General features: G+C 40.6%; 1 protein-coding gene across 9 annotated transcripts in view; it reads right to left on the bottom strand.

Annotated features, from left to right (window-relative positions):
• Positions 1-272: 272 nt before the first annotated feature.
• Positions 273-22787, bottom strand: part of TPST2 (tyrosylprotein sulfotransferase 2) — an 87385-nt gene continuing 64870 nt past the window's right edge. For all 9 annotated transcript variants that reach the window (XM_089651725.1, XM_089651720.1, XM_089651724.1 and 6 more), the window contains 6 exons: positions 20293-20377; positions 16891-17812; positions 5769-5967; positions 2970-3020; positions 2444-2487; positions 273-934 (listed from right to left, as the gene is read on the bottom strand). In XM_089651725.1, the coding sequence (XP_089507851.1) occupies positions 2458-2487; positions 2970-3020; positions 5769-5967; positions 16891-17738 (1128 nt within the window). In that variant the 5' untranslated portion in view covers positions 17739-17812; positions 20293-20377 and the 3' untranslated portion in view covers positions 273-934; positions 2444-2457. The remainder of the gene's footprint in view (positions 935-2443; positions 2488-2969; positions 3021-5768; positions 5968-16890; positions 17813-20292; positions 20378-22787) is intronic.

The raw sequence follows: 22787 nt of genomic DNA, 5'->3' as shown, positions 1-22787 counted from the left end.
CCCACAATTTTACTCTAAACCCGACTGGCTGCTATGGAATCCACCCACAATTTTACTCTAAACCCGACTGGCTGCTATGGATTCCACCCACAATTTTACTTTAAACCCGACTGGCTGCTATGGGTTCCACCCACAATTTGACTCTGCTCTATGATCCCGTTTTCATAAATTGTCCCAGTGTGCGCACTGGCTTTCAGCAATCATGTTTTCTTTCTGCTAGCTTTTCCAGACTAAAGCATCTATATGCAATAAAGACAGGTGAAGGCTAGAACTTCATTAAACGGTTTAATATTATGAAATAGGCATGGAAACTCTGAATGCGATGAATGAATCATATATTAAAATTTAAATAGAGATTTGTAGAATACATTTAAAGTCACCAGTACACTTCTACTGTGAGTGAGCTAATCCAGTCTTTTCTTTTGCTCTGAAGCATTTGGAAAAAATGCAATTGTAATGTTACAATGTACCGGATACTTTTGTTAATATTAAACTAAAAGTGAAAACTGAAAATTATTGCCTTTGCTCCTTCATTTCATCAGTTTAGTGACCTTTAAAGAAATAAGATGTAAATTAGTGAAGCGTCATTTTCATCAGTTCAAATAATGACTCTGGACAGGTACAGAACTGGTGCTGTAACGGTGTGGTAGAAATGTCTGTGGCTCATTATAAAATATTGGCTGCGGATTCAGTGACGACCAAAAGATCCACAGATCACGTCTTCTCCACAGTAAGGTCAAATAAGCGATAAGAGATCATTTCTTACTGACAGCTGTGAAAGAATCCAGCAGTACAAACAAGTGCAAATACATTCACTCTAGACAGTCACAGTTTGGCAATATTTGGCAAGCAATATGCTTGGATATCTAGTTTCCTTTCACAACTGCAAGGATTTTTTTCTCTTCGGTCCCATTATAGGACAGTACATCCAACTCTGAAAAAGGAAAGTGATACAGGTTTATACACAGTAATCAGGAAGAGGAAAATATGTACCAAACACTAGTTAAAACTGAGAAACAAGGCATAAAAATACTAAATAACATGCTTATGACGGTATTAAAGCCCAACTTCAGGCCAAAAAAAAAAAGTTTTTTTTTCCATGGAGTGAGGCTGTGCCTGCACAGGTTAACTGCTTGTCTTTGTCTATGGGATTGGAGAGAGGCAATATACTTACCTGATCCTCCGATCTTCCCAGCACAAGGCTGGTCCAGCATCCCTGCAGTCTTGATTTTTGGACTATTCCTGACATCAAGGACAGAGCAGGCTCCATAAACCAGGAACAGCCCACCACTGGACTCTGGAGGAGTGGGGTTTTCCGATAGAACAAAGGATCGGGTGAGTATAAGCTTTCTCTGCACCCCTAGACAAAAGGAGCAGTGGACACATGCAGTGTAGGCACAGCCTGACCGCTTGGGAAAACTTTTTTTTTTTTTGCCCACAGCTGGGCTTTAAATAAAGCAGTGCTTGATTCTGTCCCAAACTGAATACCCAGCAGGTATAATGGGTAGGAATCTAGAGGCATGTGCATGTACCTGTAGCAACCTAAAAATCCTGCAGTTACAGCCAAATGCCAGTCATTCTGTCAAGCCCCAGCACTTAGATAGTCTGTGTATAAAAACTTTGCTGTAAAAAAAAAAAAAAAAAAGCCCCAACAAAACTGACCATATTTTCTGTAACATTATTTATCACTTAACGTAGAATCCAATGCAAAACCTAACTCCCCTTAAAAATGCTCCTTCCCCACCTCCTAACACCTATTCTGACTAACCTGTGTGAGAAAAATGTATGTACTTACCTATTTTTCAGGCTGCTTCAGTTCAGTCAAGTGATCCAGCTCCCCTCTGTCAGTCAGCAGCAGCTGTAGGACAAAGAAGGGAATGCCCTCTCTTCTCCCCTGCAGCTTTCGTTGACAGACACAAGGGAGATCACGTGACCAGACCAGAATGGCTTGATAACAGGTATTTATACAGATCTTTCTTACATAGGTTAACCTGTGAAGCGAGGGTGGCTTAAAGTGAATAGCCAGTATGACACAGGCCCTGCACATGTCTTTTCCTGGACTACCTGTCTTCACAACTTAACTCCACAGGCTGTTATTACAGATTAACTATATTTTTCCAGCATTATAATTAACTTTAAAACAAATCTATCATCAAGTAAAATAACAGTCTGAACAGCCTTTGAAGTAAAATGCTACTGTCTGGGCCCCATACTAGCTCCAGCATCATGATGCACTAAATCGCCAGCACTAGGAAGTATTACGCAGTATAGCCAAACAATGACATGTGTTTAGCTTGATGACAGTTTTCTTTTCTCAAATGTCTAATTAAAACTTTTACTGTATATTGGACTAATTTATTATACGATTAGAAAAAAAGTCAATTTGAAAACATTAATTAACACTGTGCTGAGCTTATAGAACGTTAGCTAAATAAAGCTTTACCTAAACATTTGCTGTCACCAGTGTGAAGAGTTATTCTGATGAACCTGTGAAGAAAATAAAAATACATTGCGGTGGTGTCACTTCCCTTGAGACATTTTTCATTTTATAGCATTAGGTGAAATTTATTTCTAGTGAGAGGGAAGTCATAAGTAACAGCACCCAAACAGTAATATCTTCACAACACACAAGGGATAAAGTAGGATACTAGAATTGTATAAAGGTACACCACAGTATGCTAACTACCTAGATTTTTATATGATACACTCAACCTACTGGTATGAAGTATATTTACCTCGAAATCTGACAATACAGCATCCATTATATCTACAGATGTTGGAAGAGAGCCCAATTTAATATGTATGGGATATATGAAAAGCCTAAGTCACCCATCTGGAGTACTAGACCACAAAAACACATCTGCTTTTGTACTTCAAATGTTCTCTAATACTCTTCACATTTTTGTAGAAAATATATTATACACTACAACGAACATATAAATAAAATGATAAAAACAGTAATATTGTACCTGAATGTATCCTTTCAGACTGCTTGGGGTTTTAAAATCTCCCTTCAAGATCTGCAAAAACGTATAGCTTCAGTCAAACAATATACACATACAGGCCGTACTGGCAAACTAATCAGACAAAAACATGAAATGTAATCGAGCAATACATGGAGATCTGCAAATCAAAATATCCATTTCTCATACAAATACATACCCATCAACAGCTATAAGCATGTGTGATTGCTGGGAGCTAGAACCCAAAAATGTAAGTGGTTGTAAACCCAGTGACTGTTCAAAGCCCAGAATTTATAAAGCTGGTCGAAGCTTCCAGAAAGCAGGGGGTGTGGAGCTGAAGTTACACTCTGCAGATCTCAGCAAGCTGATTGGAAAGAAGGGACACACCCCCTTCACACAGGAACAGAGCTGGGGCTGTCAATCACAGGCTGTGCGCTGGAGCTCCCTCCCCTGTCATCAACAGACATGACACTTACTGCTCTGGGTTGAGACAAGTGCGCACTATAGAGGGATATGCTTTGTTCATACTTCATGTCTGAGGTTTACAACCACTTCAAAGTGATCGTAAACTCATTGGGTTGATTTTTACATACAGGTAAGCCTATAATAAGGTTTACCTATAGGTACAGTAGAGATTTCCTAAACATGCACCAATTAGAAGATAGCAGCAGCCGGTGACATCACTAGTGCAGGTACTCTGAAGGAATGGCATACTCTTTCCATACCTTTGGAGCTCTGTGCTGTGTGACTCCCGAGTGCATGCGTGGGAGTAACGTCATAGTGGTTTGGCCATTCTTAAGGCCGAAGCTCACGAACCCGAAAGGAAGACCAGGTGAACACAGAAGTGCCGTGACTCTGCTGGAAGGCTTTGTTTTTGGGCAAGTGCCATAACACACTAGTGTACTTATGTCTTAACCACCCAGAGACCAATTTTTTTTCTTTTTTGGTGTGGTTTACTACCACTCTAAGGCTGCATTCACACTGTGCAACACATTTTTTTATTGTGATTTTAGCATGTTTGTTGCTCATCAGCATATTCTCTTAAATGGGCTGCCCTATTCACGACAAATGCGCCAAATTAGCCCATGGACTCTTTTTTTAGCAGTGAGCCAATTGTGTTTTGTGATGTATGTTTTTTTTCACGCTGTCTGACGCGACAAAACAGGTGACTGCTACCTGCGCTTGGGGTGCCATTAAGAATTACTGGTACTACAAGCGCAATGAGTGTTTTTTTCATGAACACCAAATTGTGAATGGGGCCTAAATATTATTACAATATTCACATTCAACTCACAGGACTGTGCAGCTTCCTTGGTTCCCTATGCCTAATCATACTGATTATTGTGTCTCCCTGACACATTAGTCATGATGATGGGCAGCCTGCATCCCTCCCCCATTCCAATCCGCTCCAACTGCTCTATATTCAAGTCCTGGCAGCCCCTCTCCAGGTTACACTGCAACAACATGCACCAACTCCAGTTTGCAGTCTGGGCAGCCAGAAGCCCTCCCTCACTTCCATTCCCCTGCAAGACATCTCCTCACACTGACTGCATTCCTGAGGCTGGGAGTCAGTGTTAGCTGTCAAACACCTGCAGAGTGAGAATCCTCTCTTCCTACATGTAACATTCCCCTGAAGTGTCCCCTGCTGTGCAGGCTGGGGAAAGATCACTACCTCCTACTGTGCATTAGAGAAACAGAATAGATCAGAAAACTGCTATTGGTTTGTGGCTACCAGCTGCATCCTTACTGGCCATTGGGGATTGGGTGTGTAAGCAGGTGGGCCACATGCAGAGAAGTACATACAGTACCTATCTGTGTGCACTGAACGGTTTACAGAGGTTCCTGCTGCAGGACAAATAGGCATGCTATATTTGGGCACGGCATCCTGTATCTCCTAGCTGGTATCGCAGGGATGCAAACTGACCACTGCTTCCATGCTTAGCGTGGTCAGTTTGAAACAGGAATCACAGGCAACTGGCAGAAGCACCAGGTTTTTTTTTTTTTTTTAGCAAAAACCTACATTTACCAACAAGTATGTGTCCAACCAAACATATGGATTTTTTTATTTTTAGGGCAACATACACTTTAATATGTAAAATAGCAGATTTTTACCTGGCTGATCCTGCTTCAGTGCTGTTGCCAGATGATTGAATACTTTCAGAAAGAAATGTGGATGTAGCCATTTGCAAAACATAAATACTCTATTCTGTTAATAACGACCAGATCTTAATATACACTTATTGGGATTTTTTTTTTTTACCAAAGACAATATAGTAGAATACATTTTGGCCTACATTTATGAAAAAATTAGATTTTATTGGATATGCTTTATAACAGAAAGCAGAATAGTTTTTTCAAAATTATTTTTTTCATTTATATAATAGAAAACCCAGTGGTGACCAAATACCGCCAAATGAAAGCTCTATTTATGTGAAAAAAAAAATTATAAAAATTTCATTTGGGTACAGTGTTCCACGACTGAGCAATTGCCAGCACTGTATAGCAAAAAATGCCCTGGTCACGAAGAGGGTAAAACCTTCTAGATGTCAAGTGGTTAATGGCTGCAGCTGCTGATTGAGAAACTTTTTTCAGGATGTCCTTTCAATAGAAGTCAAATCAAACGGTCAGCTTTGTTTGAGCAGGGACTGCCACACACGGATTAAATTTCAGTTGGTCGCAAATAAACTGGATGAATGTTGATCTGTGTATCACTAGCTTATATCTATTCTATTATCAGAGCGGATTATCATATTTCTGTGAGTTAAGCATGTTTATTAAAAAACAAAAACATTATCAAATACTCACTTTATGAGTGTTGTTGACAACTATGGCATCTGGATTACCATATCTTGGTGGGTTGGCATAGGGATCATAGCCCAGTCTGGCAAGCATCGGGGCGATACGAGGCATGTCTTCTACAATGTCTGTAGGAAGCTTCCCAACCCACTTAGACAGGGCCTCAAGGTTCACAGGCTTCATTACTTGGTCAGTTGACTTTTCAGTTCTGAAAATACAGAGCCATGTATTAATGACTGGAAAGATGTGCAAAGAAACAGAGGTCTACATTTCCATAATAGAACTATTATTTCCTAAATGCACGGCATACAATGCAGAGAATTGACTGTTTTTAGAATTATAATGCAGGCTTATTTAGGCTCTAATATATTCATGAGCATGACAGCCTTGAGCGGTAACAGCAGGGAAATATGCGATCAACACAAATTAAAAAATATTATAGTGCAGATACAATACAACCATATACAAAGTATATATTGTTTTGATTAACAAAAAACTATGAATTTTGGCAAATTATGGGAACTTGTCTAATCACCCATTTACAGTTTGTGTGATTGTGGTAAAGTGATCTTCAGCAATCTGCAAATGAATGCTGATCCAGCAAAATTCACCACCTTCCCAAGGACAGCCATAGAGGAAGGGAGTCTTTTTGAAATGTATAGGAAAATAAAGAAAACTGGGTGCTTATTCTATTAGACAAATGTACCTGGAAAGCATATTACTCCACTGCTTAATGCTTTTTTTTTTATTTTTTATCTGAGGCAACCTCAAGCTCATTTGTATTGGTTAAAGTGGGACAAAAATTGTATGGTATACTAAAATCTGCCTAATCATACAAGATTCATACAATGATCACAGTGTGTGTAGGAATAATAAGATACAAAGACAGGGGTGGCAATAAAGGCGCAGTTAGGAAATAAATACACCTTTGTGAAAAACATGAACATGTGTTGCTACAACACTAGAAGCATAAAAAAATTGTCATTTCTGTACTTAACCACTTCAAAAACGGGCCAATTCTGACATTTCTCACATATATGTAAAATCTGCATTTTTTTTGCTAAAAAAAATTACTTAGAACCATCAAACATTATATATTTTCTAAAGAAAGGCCCTGGAGAATTCAATTGTGGGTATACCAAGGGTAATGGCTGGCAACTTGTTGACTTCTTATGAATACTTTTTACTGGTTACCAAACATGCAGGTACAGTGTAAAATGCTGGCAATACATAAAAAGTATTCATAAGAAGTCAATGAGTTTCCAGCCATTATCCTTGGATTACCTGTTTGGAGTGGACGCTGGAGCTTGAGCACCGAGCTCCTGTCCTGCTGGATATAGCAGGTAAGCTTGTTTCTTAAATACAATTGTGGTTGGTGCAATTTTTACACCACACAATATTTGCACAGGCTTCAGGAAAAAATACACTTCAATTTTAGTCCACAAAAATACAATAGAATACCCATTTTTGGGTAAAATATAAAGATGATGTTACACCTAGTAAATAGATACCTAGCATATCATGCTTTAATCATTGTGCATGCCCAAGGAACTGTGATGAACTATGGTACCTAAAAATCTCCATAGGTGGCACTTTAAAAGTCTATACAGGTAACCCGTTTATGGTCACACAAGTCTGGCCCTAGAATTATTGCTCCCACTCTGACATTTGCAATGATACCTCACATATGTGGTGCAATCACCATTTACATAAGCGTACGGGACCTAAGTGTGCGTTTGCATCCGAGCATGAGCACAAAGTGATGGGGGCTCTTTCAATTTTGTTATTATTTTATTTAAATATGTATATATATTTTGCATTGTAACGTTAAGATTTTATTTAACTTTATTGCCATCACAAGGGATGAACATCCCTTGTGATAGCATGGGCCATAGCAGGTTCTCTTTCTGGCGAGATCAGGGGTCTATTAGATCCCAGGTCTCTCCTCTGCCTTCCAAAGTATCTGATCAAACCAAGAACTGTTTGCTCAGATGATTTACAAGCCAGTAACAGCTTGTAAACAAACAAATCGAAACCAAAAGTGAAAAAATTCTGTTCGCTTCCGGTTTCTGATGTCAAAGAGGAGAAGGAACAATTAAAGTTTCTCACTCTGTGCAGTGCATCCGACGCAACTGGTCGCATCAGTACCAGGCAACTGCAGCCATGACCAAGATTTCAGCACTTCCTGGGGAATGTAGATTCTGTGTGTGCAATTCATTATTAGCTGTAAACTAAATTGTCTTAAAAAAGGGTTAAACTTTTAGAAATCGCCCTCTTGCACTGTATGTTAATGGGGCATAGCTCAGTCTGTGTGGGAACAAAGACACAGACTGTCGCAAAATTCTTCGAATCAGCCATGACACCCTTTCCCTAGAAACATCTAAAAAGGTAAGATATTTTTAAAGTAGTTCTAAAATGAAGGGTTTTTTTTGTGTTTCTGTATGAAGGTAAAAAAAATAAAAAAAAACCTCCCACTTGCGTTTTCCTTTCCTTCTTCCTAAATACTTTCCAGAATCCTCTCTAGATCCAATATTGTGTCTGTCTGCAGCAGCACTGGTCTCTCCTTCCTGGTCTCATGGGATAGACAGAGCAGCGGAAGCCATTGGCTCCTGTTGCAATCAGTCAAATCCAGTGAGGAGGGAGAAAGAGTGTGTGTTGTGTGTGTGTTGGGGGGGCATGGCCAAGAAGCACTATGTGTGTCTATGGATGCACACTGCCTGGTTCAGGAGGGGGCCCGCACATATGTCCCCACAGCACACAATTTGCTGAGGGGGGCATACGCAGGCAAAGAGGATCAGGCAGTGCTGGCAGGGTACCCCATAAGAGGAGTTAAGGGGCAGCTGTGCAAATTCCTTGCAGACAGCAGGTAAGTATAACCTATTTTTTTATTTTAGGGAAAAAAACAAAAAAATGGGACTTTAGTTTTTAAATTTATTAATTTTGGCATGCTGTGTGAATAGGAACACATCAACAGAATAGAGAAATAGAAGAAAATATAGCACGGTCCTTGATGATCTGTGTACAGCTCAGCAAAAAACTGCAGAAAAAAAAAAAAAAAAGAAGAAGAAGAGGAAAGGCAAATTTGCCGGATTTGCTAAGATGCAATCACTATTAGGCCGATTGCCCATGGGAGAAAAAAAAAAAATTAGAAAAAAAAATGGCACTTTTTTTTCTTTTTACAGATTTGTAATCAGATGCATTGTTGACTGACACAATGCACAATTGTGTAAAGATCAGGAAGGAGCTGTAAAAAAAAAAAAAAAAAAAAAAAAAAATATTACGTTTAACTACAGCAATTTAAGTCTACACGTCTGTACAGTCAAGCCCCATAAGTTCAACAGGAGGGCTCAGTGGTGGGGGAATCACAGATACTGGAACCGATCCTCCAGTGGCCCCCCCAGCAGCACAGCTAGTTTGTCCAACTCTCTCTCCCTCTGGCTTTCAGCTGCTGCATGGGGAGCCAAAGAGGGATCAGTTCCAGTAATTGTGTCATTCTACCCCACCCCCCTTCCAGCTGCTCAGATCACTCCCATCAAGAAACTGAAGAATCTGTGGAACATCAGGGGTCTGTTTAGACCTAAGATATTTCACTGAAGCTCGCCATGCAAAGCAGTTCTCCCCCCTGTTGGAGATCCTCGGCAATCACCGGGCGCTGGCGAGTAATCACCGGCCAGGACCTGGTGACCGACAGCCGCGAATGGCGGTGCGGGTAGGGTGCATGCGCCCCCTACCCGGAAATGCACAACACACACACACACGATTTCACGCAACCGTGCAGCGGACGGGAAGCAGTTAATAAAACACTTTCTGCCAGGACGCTCAAACTTTTACATACTTCACAAATTATATTTTCTATGGGTTTTTTTTCAGAAAATAGTTATTATGCATCTTTTTATGTAATATTTGTAATTTTGTTTCATGCAGAGGCTGCTATTAACTTCTTTCACTAAGAAAAGAGATGTGCAATTTGACCAGGAAATCCAAGCATTTGCATATGTCTGTGTATTAAATGTGCTGAGTCAGTCGTGGTCAACTTATTAGGTAAAGGAAGGCACTTAATCAGTGTATGTAATGCCACAAAGAACTGTGAGACTGTAGGCATGATACTGAATGTAGTCAGAGACTTCACACATGCTACAAGGATGATTGGATACGGAGGTAAAAGACTCTGAAGCCATCTCAAAGAATAAACACAATACATTTTTGCTTAAAAACTCATGTGGAATTTATCTGATAAGTAGTCAACTCATTAATAAATATGCCTTATTTATCAAATATGATAAATATTTAGGTTTTGTGATATTTAGCAATAGTCTTATTTTTCATTGTATTATCACAATTGTTTTTCACAGCATTACAGTTGCAAGAAAAAGTATGTGAACCCCTTGGGATTACGTGGAGTTTTGCATGAATTGGGCATAAAATGTACTCTGAACGTTATCTAAGTCACAACAATAGAAGAACACAGTCTGCTGAACATAATACTACACAAACATTAGATGTTGCCATGGTTTAATTGCACATAACATGTAAACATTCACAGTACAGGGAGGAAAAAGTCTGTGAACCTTTGGACTTAATAACTGGTTGACCCTCCTTTGGCAGCAATAACCTCAACCAAACGTTTCCTGTAGTTGCAGATCAGACCTGCACAACGATCTGGAGTAATTTTGGACCACTCCTCTTCACAAAACTGTTTCAGTGTAGCAATATTCTTGGGATGTCTGGTTTGAATCGCTCTCTTAAGGTCATGCCACAGCATTTCAATCAGGTTGAGGTCAGGACTCTGACTGGGCCACTCCAGAAGGTGTATTCTGTGCTGTTGCAGCCATTTTTTTGTTGAATTACTTGTATGCTGTGGGTCATTGTCCTGTTGCATCACCCATCCTCTGCGGAGCTTCAGTTGGCGGACAGATGGTCGTACGTTTTCCTGCAAAATGTCTCGATAAACTCTGGAATTCATTTTCCCATCAATGACAACAATCCGTCCAGGCCCTGAGGCAGCAAAGCAGCCCCAAACCATGATGCTCCCTCCGCCATTTTTTACAGTGGGGATGAGGTTTTGATGTTGGTGTGTTGTGCCTTTTTTCTCCACACATAGTGTTGTGTGTTCTTCCCAAACAACTCAATCTTGGTTTCATCTGTCCACAGTATATTTTGCCAGTAGTGCTGTGAAACATCCAGGTGCTCTTTTGCAAGCTTCAAACGTGCTGCAATATTCTTTTTGGACAGCAATGGCTTCCTCCGTGGTGTCCTCCCATGTACTCCATTCTTCTTTAATGTTTTCCTTATTGTAGATGTGTCAACAAAAATGTTAGCATGTGCCAGAGATTTCTGTAGGTCTTTAGCTGACACTCTGGGATTCTTCTTTACCTCATGCAGCATTCTGCGCTGTGCTCTTGCAGTCATTTTTACAGGACAACCACGCCTAGGGAGAGTAGCAACAGTGCTAAACTTTCTCCATTTGTAGACAGTCTGTCTTACTGTGGACCCATGAACATCAAGGCTTTTGGAGATACTTTTGTAACCCTTTCCAGCTTCATGCAAGTCAACAATTCTTGATCGTAGGTCTTCTGAGAGCTCTTTTCTGCGAGGCATGGTTCACATCAGACAGTGCTTCTTGAAACCAGTAAACCCAAAACAGGTGTGTGTTTTTTAAGGGCAGGACAGCTGTCAGCAACACATCCAATATCATCACACTGATTGGAGTCAAGGTTGGCTCACTCCTGGCTCCAATTAGCTCTGGGAGAAATCATTAAGCTAGGGCCTCACATACTTTTTCCTCCCTGCATTGTGAATGTTTACATGTTATGTGCAATTAAACCATGGCAACATCTAATGTTTGTGTAGTATTATGTTCCACAGACTGTGTTCTTCTATTGTTGTGACTTAGATGACGTTCAGAGCACATTTTATGCCCAATTCATGCAAAACTCCACGTAATCCCAAGGGGTTCACATACTTTTTCTTGCAACTGTATAGGAAGAATGAAAGCACACACACATTGTGAAACTATGAAAACCCACACTACCCTTCCTTAAATTTGTACATTCCTAATATATCAACTGCCTATATTTTATTTATTTTTTCCAGTTGACTTTAAAATGTTGCATCATAATTTTTATTGTACCTATTTACGGTTTATACGCACTCATGCACCACCATATTATCAGAGATGCAGGATTTTGAACTGAGAGCTAATAAGCCAGCAGGTCCCTCTTCTCTTTAGCCTGGAGGATGCGGTGCCCATTGTTGCTAAAAAGAATGTAAAATGTTGATTTGTCTAACTACAGAACAGTTTTCCATTTTGTAACAGACAATTATAAAATACACTTCCTGACGAAGCAGAGTTAGATATGCCCATCGGCGAAACGCGTTGACGTCATACGTAACTTCCGGCCGCACGAATTGGCGCCATACACGCTGACCAGCAGGGAAACCAGCCATATACGCTGGCCACGAGCGGTGCTAGGCTGAACAAGCACCAAGGCGGGAGGAAAGCCCTCTGGAATGGTGGCGGCTGCCTCCGGGACTGCGCTTGGTCATCCAGACGAAGGATACTCTGTAAGAGTATCACCTATGGCTTGGGTGGTGAGTGAACTGCTGCACAGATAAACGGAAATAAGGCGCATGTCCACCATTACATATATACTACAAGGAACATATTTGACTGTCCATATGTCACCTATTTGTTACAGGATGAGGACAGCATGTATAGGTGCACGGCACCCTACACTTATTTCAAAGCACAGAGGACCCAGCACTTTGCATTACTACATCAATATTAAGGTGGTTAATAGCCCGCATGTCACGGTGAAGAAACCCCTTAAGGCAGGGCCCTGCCATCTCTACAATACTGAGGAAGTCAACGGTGATTTTTACATTGCTGATTCCATACTCAAGTAACATGGACATATTCATTGTGGCTCAATATTTCACCATCTACTCTTGTCATTAACTTTTGCCAATACTTTATTTGGTTATTACAGAGGATAACCGCATCCCTATACATATTTATTTATCACCCACATAACCTGGTTAGGTTCATGGGTAACTACATCATTATCATTTGGTACTTGTTATCAGCCATTATTGCAATGCATGCTATGCTTATCTGGTACAATATTTTGATTCACCTCCTGCATGGCGGTGTAAACAATGTGTCAGTGCTGCAAATATATTAGACTATTGTCACTATGTCTGCAGCACATCACTACTAAGACCAGTCCTGACGTTGCTTTTATGTGATTTTAGGTCTGTTTTTGTGTTCTCATACTGAGGTGATGGTGAACCAAGGTATTAACCTTAATTGTACACATGTGTATTGTGAAATAAAGCATAATATTTGGAACTACTTCTAGTATTGCATTCTGTCCATAATGTAACCACTTTTTGTGAATCTCGTTTTACGTTTTTTCTTTTGACAAAAGTATTGGGACACCTGCCTTTACATGCACATGAACTTTAATGCCATCCCCGTCTTAGTCCATAGGGTTCAATATTGAGTTGGCCCACCCTTTGCAGTTGTATCAGCTTCAACTCTTCTGGGAAGGCTTTCCTTAAGGTTTAGGAGTGTATCTATGGGAATGTTTGACCATCCTTCCAGAAGTAAATTTGTGTGGTCAGGTACTGTCGTTGGTCGAGAAAGTCTGGCTCGCAGTCTCCGCTCTAATTCATCCGAAAGATGTTCTAACAGATTGAGGTCAGGAGGCCAGTCCAGTTCCTCCATGCCAAACTCGCTCATCCATGTCTTTATGGATATTGCTTTGTACACTAGTGCGCAGTCATGTTGTAACAGGAAGGGGCCATCCCCAAACTGTTCCCACATATTTGGAAGCATGAAATTGTCCAAAATGTATTGGCTTGCTGACACCTTAAGAGTTCCCTTCACTGCCACTAAGGGGCCAAGCCCAACCCCTGAAAAACAAACCCGACACCATAATTACCCCTCCACCAAACTTTACACTTAGCTCAATGAAGTCAGGCAAGTATCGTACACCTGGCAACCACCAAATACAGACACTTTCATCGGATTGCCAGACAGATTCGTCACTCCAGAGAACGTCTCCACTGCTCTAGAGTCCAGTGACGGTGTGCTTTACACCACTGCATCCAACACTTTGAATTGCACTTGAGGCTTGGATGCAGCTGCTCGGCCATGGAAACCCATTCCATGAATGTCTCTACGCACTGTTGTGCTAATCTGAAGGCCACTCACAGTTTGGAGATCTTTAGCTATTGACTCTGCAGACAGTTGGTGACTTCTGCGCACTTCAGCATGCGCTGACCCCGCTCTGTCATTTTACGTGGCCTACAACTTCATGGCTGAGTTGCTGTTCCCAACTGCTTCCACTTTGTTATAACACCACTAACAGTTGACCGTGGAATATTTAGTAGCAAGGAAATTTCACAGATGGACTTATTGCACAGGTGGCAACCTATCACGGTACCATACTGGAGTTCACTGAGCTCCTGAGAGCGACCCATTCTTTCACAAATGTTTGTAGAAGCCATGGAGGTGATTAGAACACCGTGAATCCAAAGATATAGAGGGATGTACCAATAGTTTTGGCAATATAGTGTACTTTTGGCCCAGAGACGATGTTGGCATTTCTGGATCATGTTCAAATATGGCTTTTTTTTTGCATTACCTTGCATTTTTGGATGGTACAGAACTGTGTTCACACACTGATTTGTTAAAGTATTCCTGAGCTCATGCAGTGAAGTCCATCACAAGATCATGCCAGTTTTTAATGCAGTACCATCTGAAGACACAAAGATCATGGGTATCCAATATCGCGTTTCGGACTTGTCTCTTGTGCACAGAAATTTCTCCAGATTCTCTGAATCTTTTTATGATATTATGTACTGTAGATGATGATATATTTAAAGTTTCTGCAATTTTACTTTGAGGAACATTATTCTGAAATTGCTGGACAATATTTAGACAGTTTTTTTCACAGATTGGTGAACCTCTATCCAGCTTTCCTTCTGAGACACTCTGACTCTAATGCCGAATACACACAATTTTTCGTTGTCTCCTATCAAAAAGCAAGAGGTTATTAAAGCTATGGAAATTCACATACGAAAGAAAAGATATAAATGTTTTCTTTCGTTTCTGAGCATGCATTGACTTGGTCTCTCTTTTTTTTTTTTTTCCGGACAAATACTGTACTGATTAAACGAAAATTGTTTGCGCTGTTATCGTACGAGAAAAATTTTCGTGCTTGTTCCTTCGGATATTGTCGCATGAACTGTCCTGATTTGCTGTTAAAAGCTGTGTACTAACAATCAGATTATAGTACTATCCCTCCAAGAGCTATTTTTGTCATCCGAATTTCTGATCATGTGTATGGGGCATAAGATGCTCTTCTTATACCCAATCACAGTACTGACCTGTTGCAAGTTAACGTAATTAGCTGCAAAATGTTCTTCTAGCTCTTCCTTGTTAGTACCACTTACTTTGCCAGCTTTTTATTGCCGTGTCCCAACTTTTTTGAAACATAATGCTGCCATCAATTTCAATATTACCTTTTTACTTTAAAATTGTATATTTTCTCAGTTTAAACATTTGATACGTTTTCTATTGTGAATAAAATATGGGTTTATGAGACTTGCAAATCATTGCATTTTGTTTTTATGTAGATTTTACATAGTGTCCCAATTTTTTTCAGAATTGGGGTTGTATGAGGTTTAGGGGTTCTAAGAAGTTTTATAGCAAAAAAATGCAGATTTTTACATGTATGAGAAATTTCTGAATTGTACTGAAAACGGTCACAAGCCACACATACTGCATGCTATAATTGTTGCTGAATTGATCCAACAGAGAGAAGCATGGCATTGATTTTGACAGGGCAATATGGTATAATTCGTCAGATGAGAATTATACTACATTCATTTTAAAACTGAACTTTACAGGCCATAGCACGAATGCCCACAATACTCACCTCCCAACTGTTTAACACCTATAAGGTCCCTCCCTGGCATCTTCTACTCCCTTCTTTTTGGTGCCAGTGTTCAGCTGTCTTGGGATGATGTAACGTCCAAGCAACTCCCACACAGACACCGCGCCAGAAATGTAAACTGTGCTGCGCATTCAAGTCTCTTCTGCAATAAATAGCCCACCTGCTTATATGCTTTCCATATTTGACTAGTTTTGCTTTAAGCAATATGACCACATTATTGGACTACATCTTTTATCCCCAAGTGCGTTAATCCATCTAAAGGCAAGCACCATCTTGTTGGTCACTTTGGACAGCACAAAAATAACAAAGGAGCGCTTCCAACCCTGAGAAAGTCAATAGAATCACAAGCCCAGGAACAGATAAAATTGAAATTCACTTTAATGTTGGGTTAAAAAGCATGACATATAGGAGTACCCAGATTGATACATCACCAAGCCAGTGGAGAGGAGAAACACAAATTCCCAGAAGCTGGAGGATAACACATGCTCCTGGACCCAAACAGTAAGCTGCTCAGCCCAGGAGCCTCAGGACAATGGGAGGAGTGTGTGGATGGCAGCTGCCAGGATTACTAAAATGCCACATTCGCTGGAAGTCACGTGTCCCAGATCCAGCTGTAATATCAGACACCTGGCACAAGACCGTCCAAACAAGGGCTGGTGAGGACAAACTGGAAGCCTAGGGGAGAACTCAAACCATGCCAAACCAAAAGGAGAGAAGCCAGTTATCATGATAACATGTTTTAGGAACTTGCCCCTTCCCCTGCTTTTTGTCCGAAGATTAAAGTGAATTTCGGTTTTATCTGTTCCTGGGCTTGTGATTCTATTGACTTCCACAGGGTTGGAAGCGCTGCCTTATTTGTTGATTTTTGCTCATGTCTCATTGCTGGTCGGATGAGTTGTTGGAGCTGCCCATGCTGTGGTTATCCACATATCCCCTGGAGCCTCATTGCGCTTGGTATTTACACTTTGGACAGCAGCAGCCCAAGGCTTTATGACACTTCTGACGCACTATACATTCTAGCACTCCTTTCAGCAAAACATGGTGCACAATATATTTTGAAGAAAACCTAATAAAATAAAGGCTACATAAAAAGGTAACAGTCAAGTCTACTGAAATGTTTAAAATTCTAAAATGAACACAGATATGGAATGAAGAGCAGTACTGACTTTGAAAGAGACACTCCTCCAGGTTTCCCGATCAATTCCTCATGATGCAGCACGGCATCATCCCAGGATATGCCCAGAAAGTCTATAATTGCTTGCATCGTGTGCTTAGGGTGCAAGACTAGCTGTTCATAGTAAACAGGAAGGCACTTTCGCTCCCCAATTTCTAAGCATTGTGCGTACATAATCTCTATCGCTTTGTTCCACTTGGTGAGGCAGTCTCTATAACTGTTTAAATCAAAGCCAGCTATAGTTATCTTCCTAGTGATCATGGAATGTACAGAGGCACGTCCGTCCCTTATCATTAACAGAAACTTGGAATTCGGGAAGAGTTTGGAGAGATAAACGGACGATTTCAAAGTGAAAGGATCTTTGTTACATAAAAGTTTTGCAGGTTCTCCGTGTTTGGCTATGATTTCTAGTATAAATGCTTGTACAGCAGCATCCATTACATGGTCTGTTACACCAGCTTCATCAAGGCGCATCTTTTCACTGCCAGATTTTGACCATGCTTGGCGCATAGCTAAAATCCGTGGAATAATACGTGTTTCTTCTCCACATCGGACATCGGGATGAGCGTCCAGCATTGCTCTCATTAAGGTTGTACCACTTCGTGGCACTCCACCAATAAATATAAGAGGCATGTCTTTACTGTATCTGTATTCTACATTATTGGCATCCATCATAACTAATTCTTCACTCTCTGGCTTCATGACTCCACGATTTTTCCTGCCATAGCCTTCATCAAGAATTTGCTGACATTCTAACATCTGTTGGCCAAGGTGTGCAGCTAACGCCGCCAATACAATGAAGGAGATCACTAACAGCACCTTCCTCACAGTGAACCGCATTCTCGCTGGTAAACATACGGAAACACCTGCAGGAGCTGGTAGACTTTTAGTTTGGTAAAGTATCCATGAGGATCCTGAAATTAAAAATAAATAAATATGATTAGATTTGTATAATTGATATAAATGAAAATGTTTTTTCTCTGCACATGCTCAGTTGCTCTCCATTTCTAGGCAGTACTAAATTTGAAGAGGCCGATCTGCTGACAGCCTTAAAGCGGAATTAAACCCTCCTGTCCTTTACAGCCAAGGAAGCTGCTTCTGTTTGATCTGCAACTGCCAAGGTGCTACACATGTGATCAGTTATGACACCGGCCATTTGATGGTTTGATAGTTTGGTTGAGGACACAGGCAAATGGGACAGTCAGCGATTCTGGCATTCCAGGAATGTAACGGTTTTTTGAAACAGTTAAATTGATGGGTTAGTTTCCACTTTATGATTTACTGCTGTTCAGTGGCTCTGGGCTTCAGCAAAATGGTAGCCTCCAGCAAGAAGAAGCAGGAACAATGCTGGAGGCAATTTACAGCATGCACTAATTTTGGTAGAATAATTATTAATGTGGAATGTATGTGCCTTGCTAAAGAACATTATATTTTTACCAAATTGTTATAGGCGAAGTTACGCTTTAAGACACAGATTTTTTGCTTAAAACTGAGTGCCCACTGTAGATTATGCTGTCAGTATTTCTTTTTATACAAGTCTACTTCATGCAGTCAAGAGCTGAAGTGGAAAATACAGTAGGGATCGAAAGTTTGGGCACCCCAGCTAAAAATTTGTATTAATGTGCATAAAGAAGCCAAGGAAAGATGGAAAAATCTCCAAAAGGCATCAAATTACAGATTAGACATTCTTATAATATGTCAACAAAAGTTAGATTTTATTTCCATCATTTACACTTTCAAAATAACAGAAAACAAAAAAATGGCGTCTGCAAAAGTTTGGGCACCCTGCAGAATTTATAGCATGCACTGCCCCCTTTGCAAAGCTGAGACCTGCCAGTGTCATGGATTGTTCTCAATCATCATCTGGGAAGACCAGGTCATGTCAATCTCAAAGGTTTTAAATGCCCAGACTTATCTGACCTTGCCCCAACAATCAGCACCATGGGTTCTTCTAAGCAGTTGTCTAGAAAACTGAAAATAGTTGACGCTCACAAAGCTGGAGAAGGCTATAAGAAGATAGCAAAGCGTTTTCAGATGTCAATATGCTCTGTTTGGAATGTAATTAAGAAATGGCATTCATCAGGAACAGTGGAAGTTAAAGCAAGATCTGGAAGACCAAGAACAATATCAGACAGAACAGTTCGCAGGATTGTGTGAAAAACAATTCAAAACCCACGTTTGACTGCACGATCCCTCCAGAAAGATCTGGCAGACACTGGAGTTGTGGTACACTATTCCACTATAAAGAGATACTTGTACAAATATGGTCTTCATGGAAGAGTCATCAGAAGAAAACCTCTTCTACGTCCTCACCACAAAAATCATCGTTTGAACTTTGCAAATGAACATATAGACAAGTCTGATGCATTTTGGAAACAAGTTCTGTGGACCGATGAGGTTAAAATTGAACTTTTTGGCCGGAATGAGCAAAGGTACGTTTGGAGAAGAAGAGGCACAGAATTTAATGAAAAGAACCTCTGTCCAACTGTTAAGCATGGGGTTGGATCAATCATGCTTTGGGGTTGTGTTGCAGCCAGTGGCACAGGGAACATCTCACGAGTAGAAGGAAAAATGGATTCAATAAAATTTCAGCAAATTTTGGATGGTAACTTGATGCCATCTGTGAAAAAGCTGAAGTTAAAGAGAGGATGGCTTCTACAAATGGATAATGATCCTAAAACACACCTCGAAATCCACGGGGGATTACATCAAGAGGCGTAAACTGAAGGTTTTGCCATGGCCTTCACAATCTCCTGACCTCAACATAATTGAAAATCTATGGATAGACCTTAAAAGAGCAGTGCGTGACAGACAGCCCAGAAATCGCAAAGAACTGGAAAACTTTTGTAAGGAAGAATGGGCAAAGATACCTCAAACAAGAATTGAAAGACTCTTGGCTGGCTACAAAAAGCGTTTACAAGCTGTGATACTTGCCAAAGGGGGCAGTACAAGATATTAACTCTGCAGGGAGCCCAAACTTTTGCAGACGCCATTTTTTTGTGTTCTGTTATTTTGAAAGTGTAAATGATGGAAATAAAACCTTACTTTTGTTGACATATTATAAGAATGTCTAATCTGTAATTTGATGCCTTTTGGAGATTTTTCCATCTTTCCTTGGCTTCTTTATGCACATTAATACAAATTTTTAGCTGGGGTGTCCAAACTTTCGATTCCCACTGTAGCTAAAAACAACATCCCCTGCAGGCTAGGATGTCTTACTATTATGGCATGGTATTATAACATGCAGTGGGCAGAGCCAAGCTCTTTAAGACAATTTTTGCTTGAAAAGGAGTGTCCACTGTAGACTATGCTGTCAGTATTTCTTTTTACTACTACTTTGATGCCTTTGTAATTTATTTAGAAGTACTGTTACTGGAACAAAGCACACACTTACCCTTTACACGCAGCTGTGGCACTTCCCTTTGTTGGAGGTATAGTTGTCATACGAAAGAAGTGCTCTCATTACTACGTCCAAACATCTGTAAATGCAGCAAAAAATTGCAAGAAACTAAGTATCTTCAATTAAGAATGTATTTTATGTGCTCAAGACCACACATGACTATTAACCGTCAATTATGGGGGCTTCACACTGATCTGCTACGCTTTAGCACTGGTACTGCGGGGACACTAAACTGCAACCGTGCAGTGGCAGCGGGGGCAGGGTGAAAGCGCCCATAACGTTAAAACTGCAGGAAGATATGAAAAAAAAAAAATGCAGCTTCAGATTTCAGATACATGATTAGACATTTTTTACATGCAAGCAGTGTAATTAGCTGAATGTAATGTGATTTCAGTCTCTTGCATTTCCGGTACAGCTCAGACGGGGGGAGGGAGAAACAGCACAAGCAAGTTTTTACCTTAATACATTAAAGAAGTTCACCTTTTTGAACATGTTACACCCATATTTAGGGTGTAACGTTCAACATTCGCCTCCTCTCCCCAATTGAGAGCAGGCTGGGGATCTCCTCCCTGTCACAATTCAAAAAGAGTGCAGCTGTGCGGGGCTCTGTCCACAAGTCCATGTTCTGTTCTATGAATGAATGCCTACAAGTACCGTCAGCCATTGCGGCTGACGCCTTGTAGTTCTCAATGAACTACCAAGGCGCTGATGAGTGCTCTGGCAGTTCATTGATCCTGTCATTCGGTAACTGCCTGCCTGTACCAGAGGTGCTATAGTACTACTCTTTGAATTGGTTCTATAGCCTTAAGGTTTTTTTTTTTTACCTTAAAGGATAAGCTCATCTTAAAAAAAAATAATAAATGCACATTTTGTTACCTGCAAAAAATGTGCATTTATTATTTTTTTTTTAAAAGGTGAACTTATCCTTTCAGGTAAAAAATCTTAAGGCTATAGAACCAATTTAACAATTCAAACAGTAGTACTGAGACACCTAGTGACATGTTTTTATTTCAGTATATCCATCATAGTATGAAAGCTTGTGTTTGGAAATTTGGGCAGTCACATTTTGTTGATGTACATACCTGTTTTGTTTGGGGCATCTTATTAAGGTAAACTGACAGAGGAGTAAAGCGATTTCATTTAGAATGCCCATCAGAGGGTGACACTTTGCAGCACAGGTGCCACTTAATGATGTTCTGAAATGACTGCTATTGCTTTTAATCGTGCTTAGTATATGAGAGACTTCCCCACCCTGGCCACCTCTATCCTTACTACTAAACTCATCAGGGTGAGATGCATTATGGAGGGGCAGCCCTTGGCAGGGACATCTTGTATACAGTTTGTGATTGAATAAAGGCTTTTCGAGGAGATTATGTCATCGCTGTGCAGCTTCAGTTGCATTAGCTCCCATCATCATCATTATTATAGGTATTTGAATGGTGTTGACATTTTATACAGTGCTTCACATATGGATATTCACATCAATACCTACCTTCAAGGAGCTTACAGTCTAAGGTCCCCATCTCAGAAGCATGCATACACGTACTAGGACCAATTTAGACAGGAGCCAGTTATCCTACCAGCTTGTCTTTGGAGTGTGGGAGGAAAATTGAGTACCCGGAGGAAACCCACGCAAGCATAGGGGAACTTGTGCTAAAAGGCAGAAGTGCTAACCACTAATCCACTGTGCTGACCATATATGTATTTCATCTGTGTATTTAGCCGTTTGTCTGCAGTTCAGCTTTAAAAGTACGGACCTGACAGCAGGGGGTTTTATACACAATCCAGTGGCTGCAGCCACCGGGATTGTATGTAAAACTGACAGGCAAATTCCTGACTGTCAGGTGGAAGTAGTTAGGCGGTTCCGCTGCTGCCAATCACTTCCACAGCCCCCAGTTCTGGTGCCCTGCCTCGTGGGCTTGCTCCCGCCATATAACCTGACTCCGCTTGCTCATCTGGGGGCCCGGGGAGAGCCATGGCAGGTGGAGAGGAGAGAGGAAGCTTCTTTGTGTGGCCTGGAAGGCGACATCCATGACGCCACTTCCACATCATTTTGCTGGCTAGAATCACCAAGGAAAGATGTACATCTAATGGAGCCCAGCGGAGACATGCATGGGTTTTTTTTTTTTTTAGACCTTGCAAGTCTCAAAGAGAACCTGTTACCAAAAAATCATCACATAGGGGACTTTGTGTCCATGTGATGAAAAAAAAAAGTAAAAAAAAAAATTTTTTAAATAAAAGTTTAAAGCACATAACATCCCTCCCCCCCATACACGCTTGTACGAATGTAAATGCACACCTCAGGGCGCCTATGTGTGAAAATGTAGATTGCGATAAACGTTACATATCGTCGTGCACAACAGAGTGAGAGCAGTAATTCTAGCACCAGTACTCCTCCATAGCGCTAAACTGATGACCTATAGGTGCTTTTGAAGCATTGTATATAGAAAACATAGGGTTTTCAAGTTTGACACAATTTCATAGGCGCA

Source organism: Staurois parvus, unplaced genomic scaffold (genome assembly GCF_062004578.1).
Source record: "Staurois parvus isolate SC_StPar_1 unplaced genomic scaffold, SC_StPar_1.0 ptg000661l, whole genome shotgun sequence".
NCBI classification, from domain to species: Eukaryota; Metazoa; Chordata; class Amphibia; order Anura; family Ranidae; genus Staurois; species Staurois parvus.
This window is presented reverse-complemented; position numbering and strand designations above follow the sequence as displayed.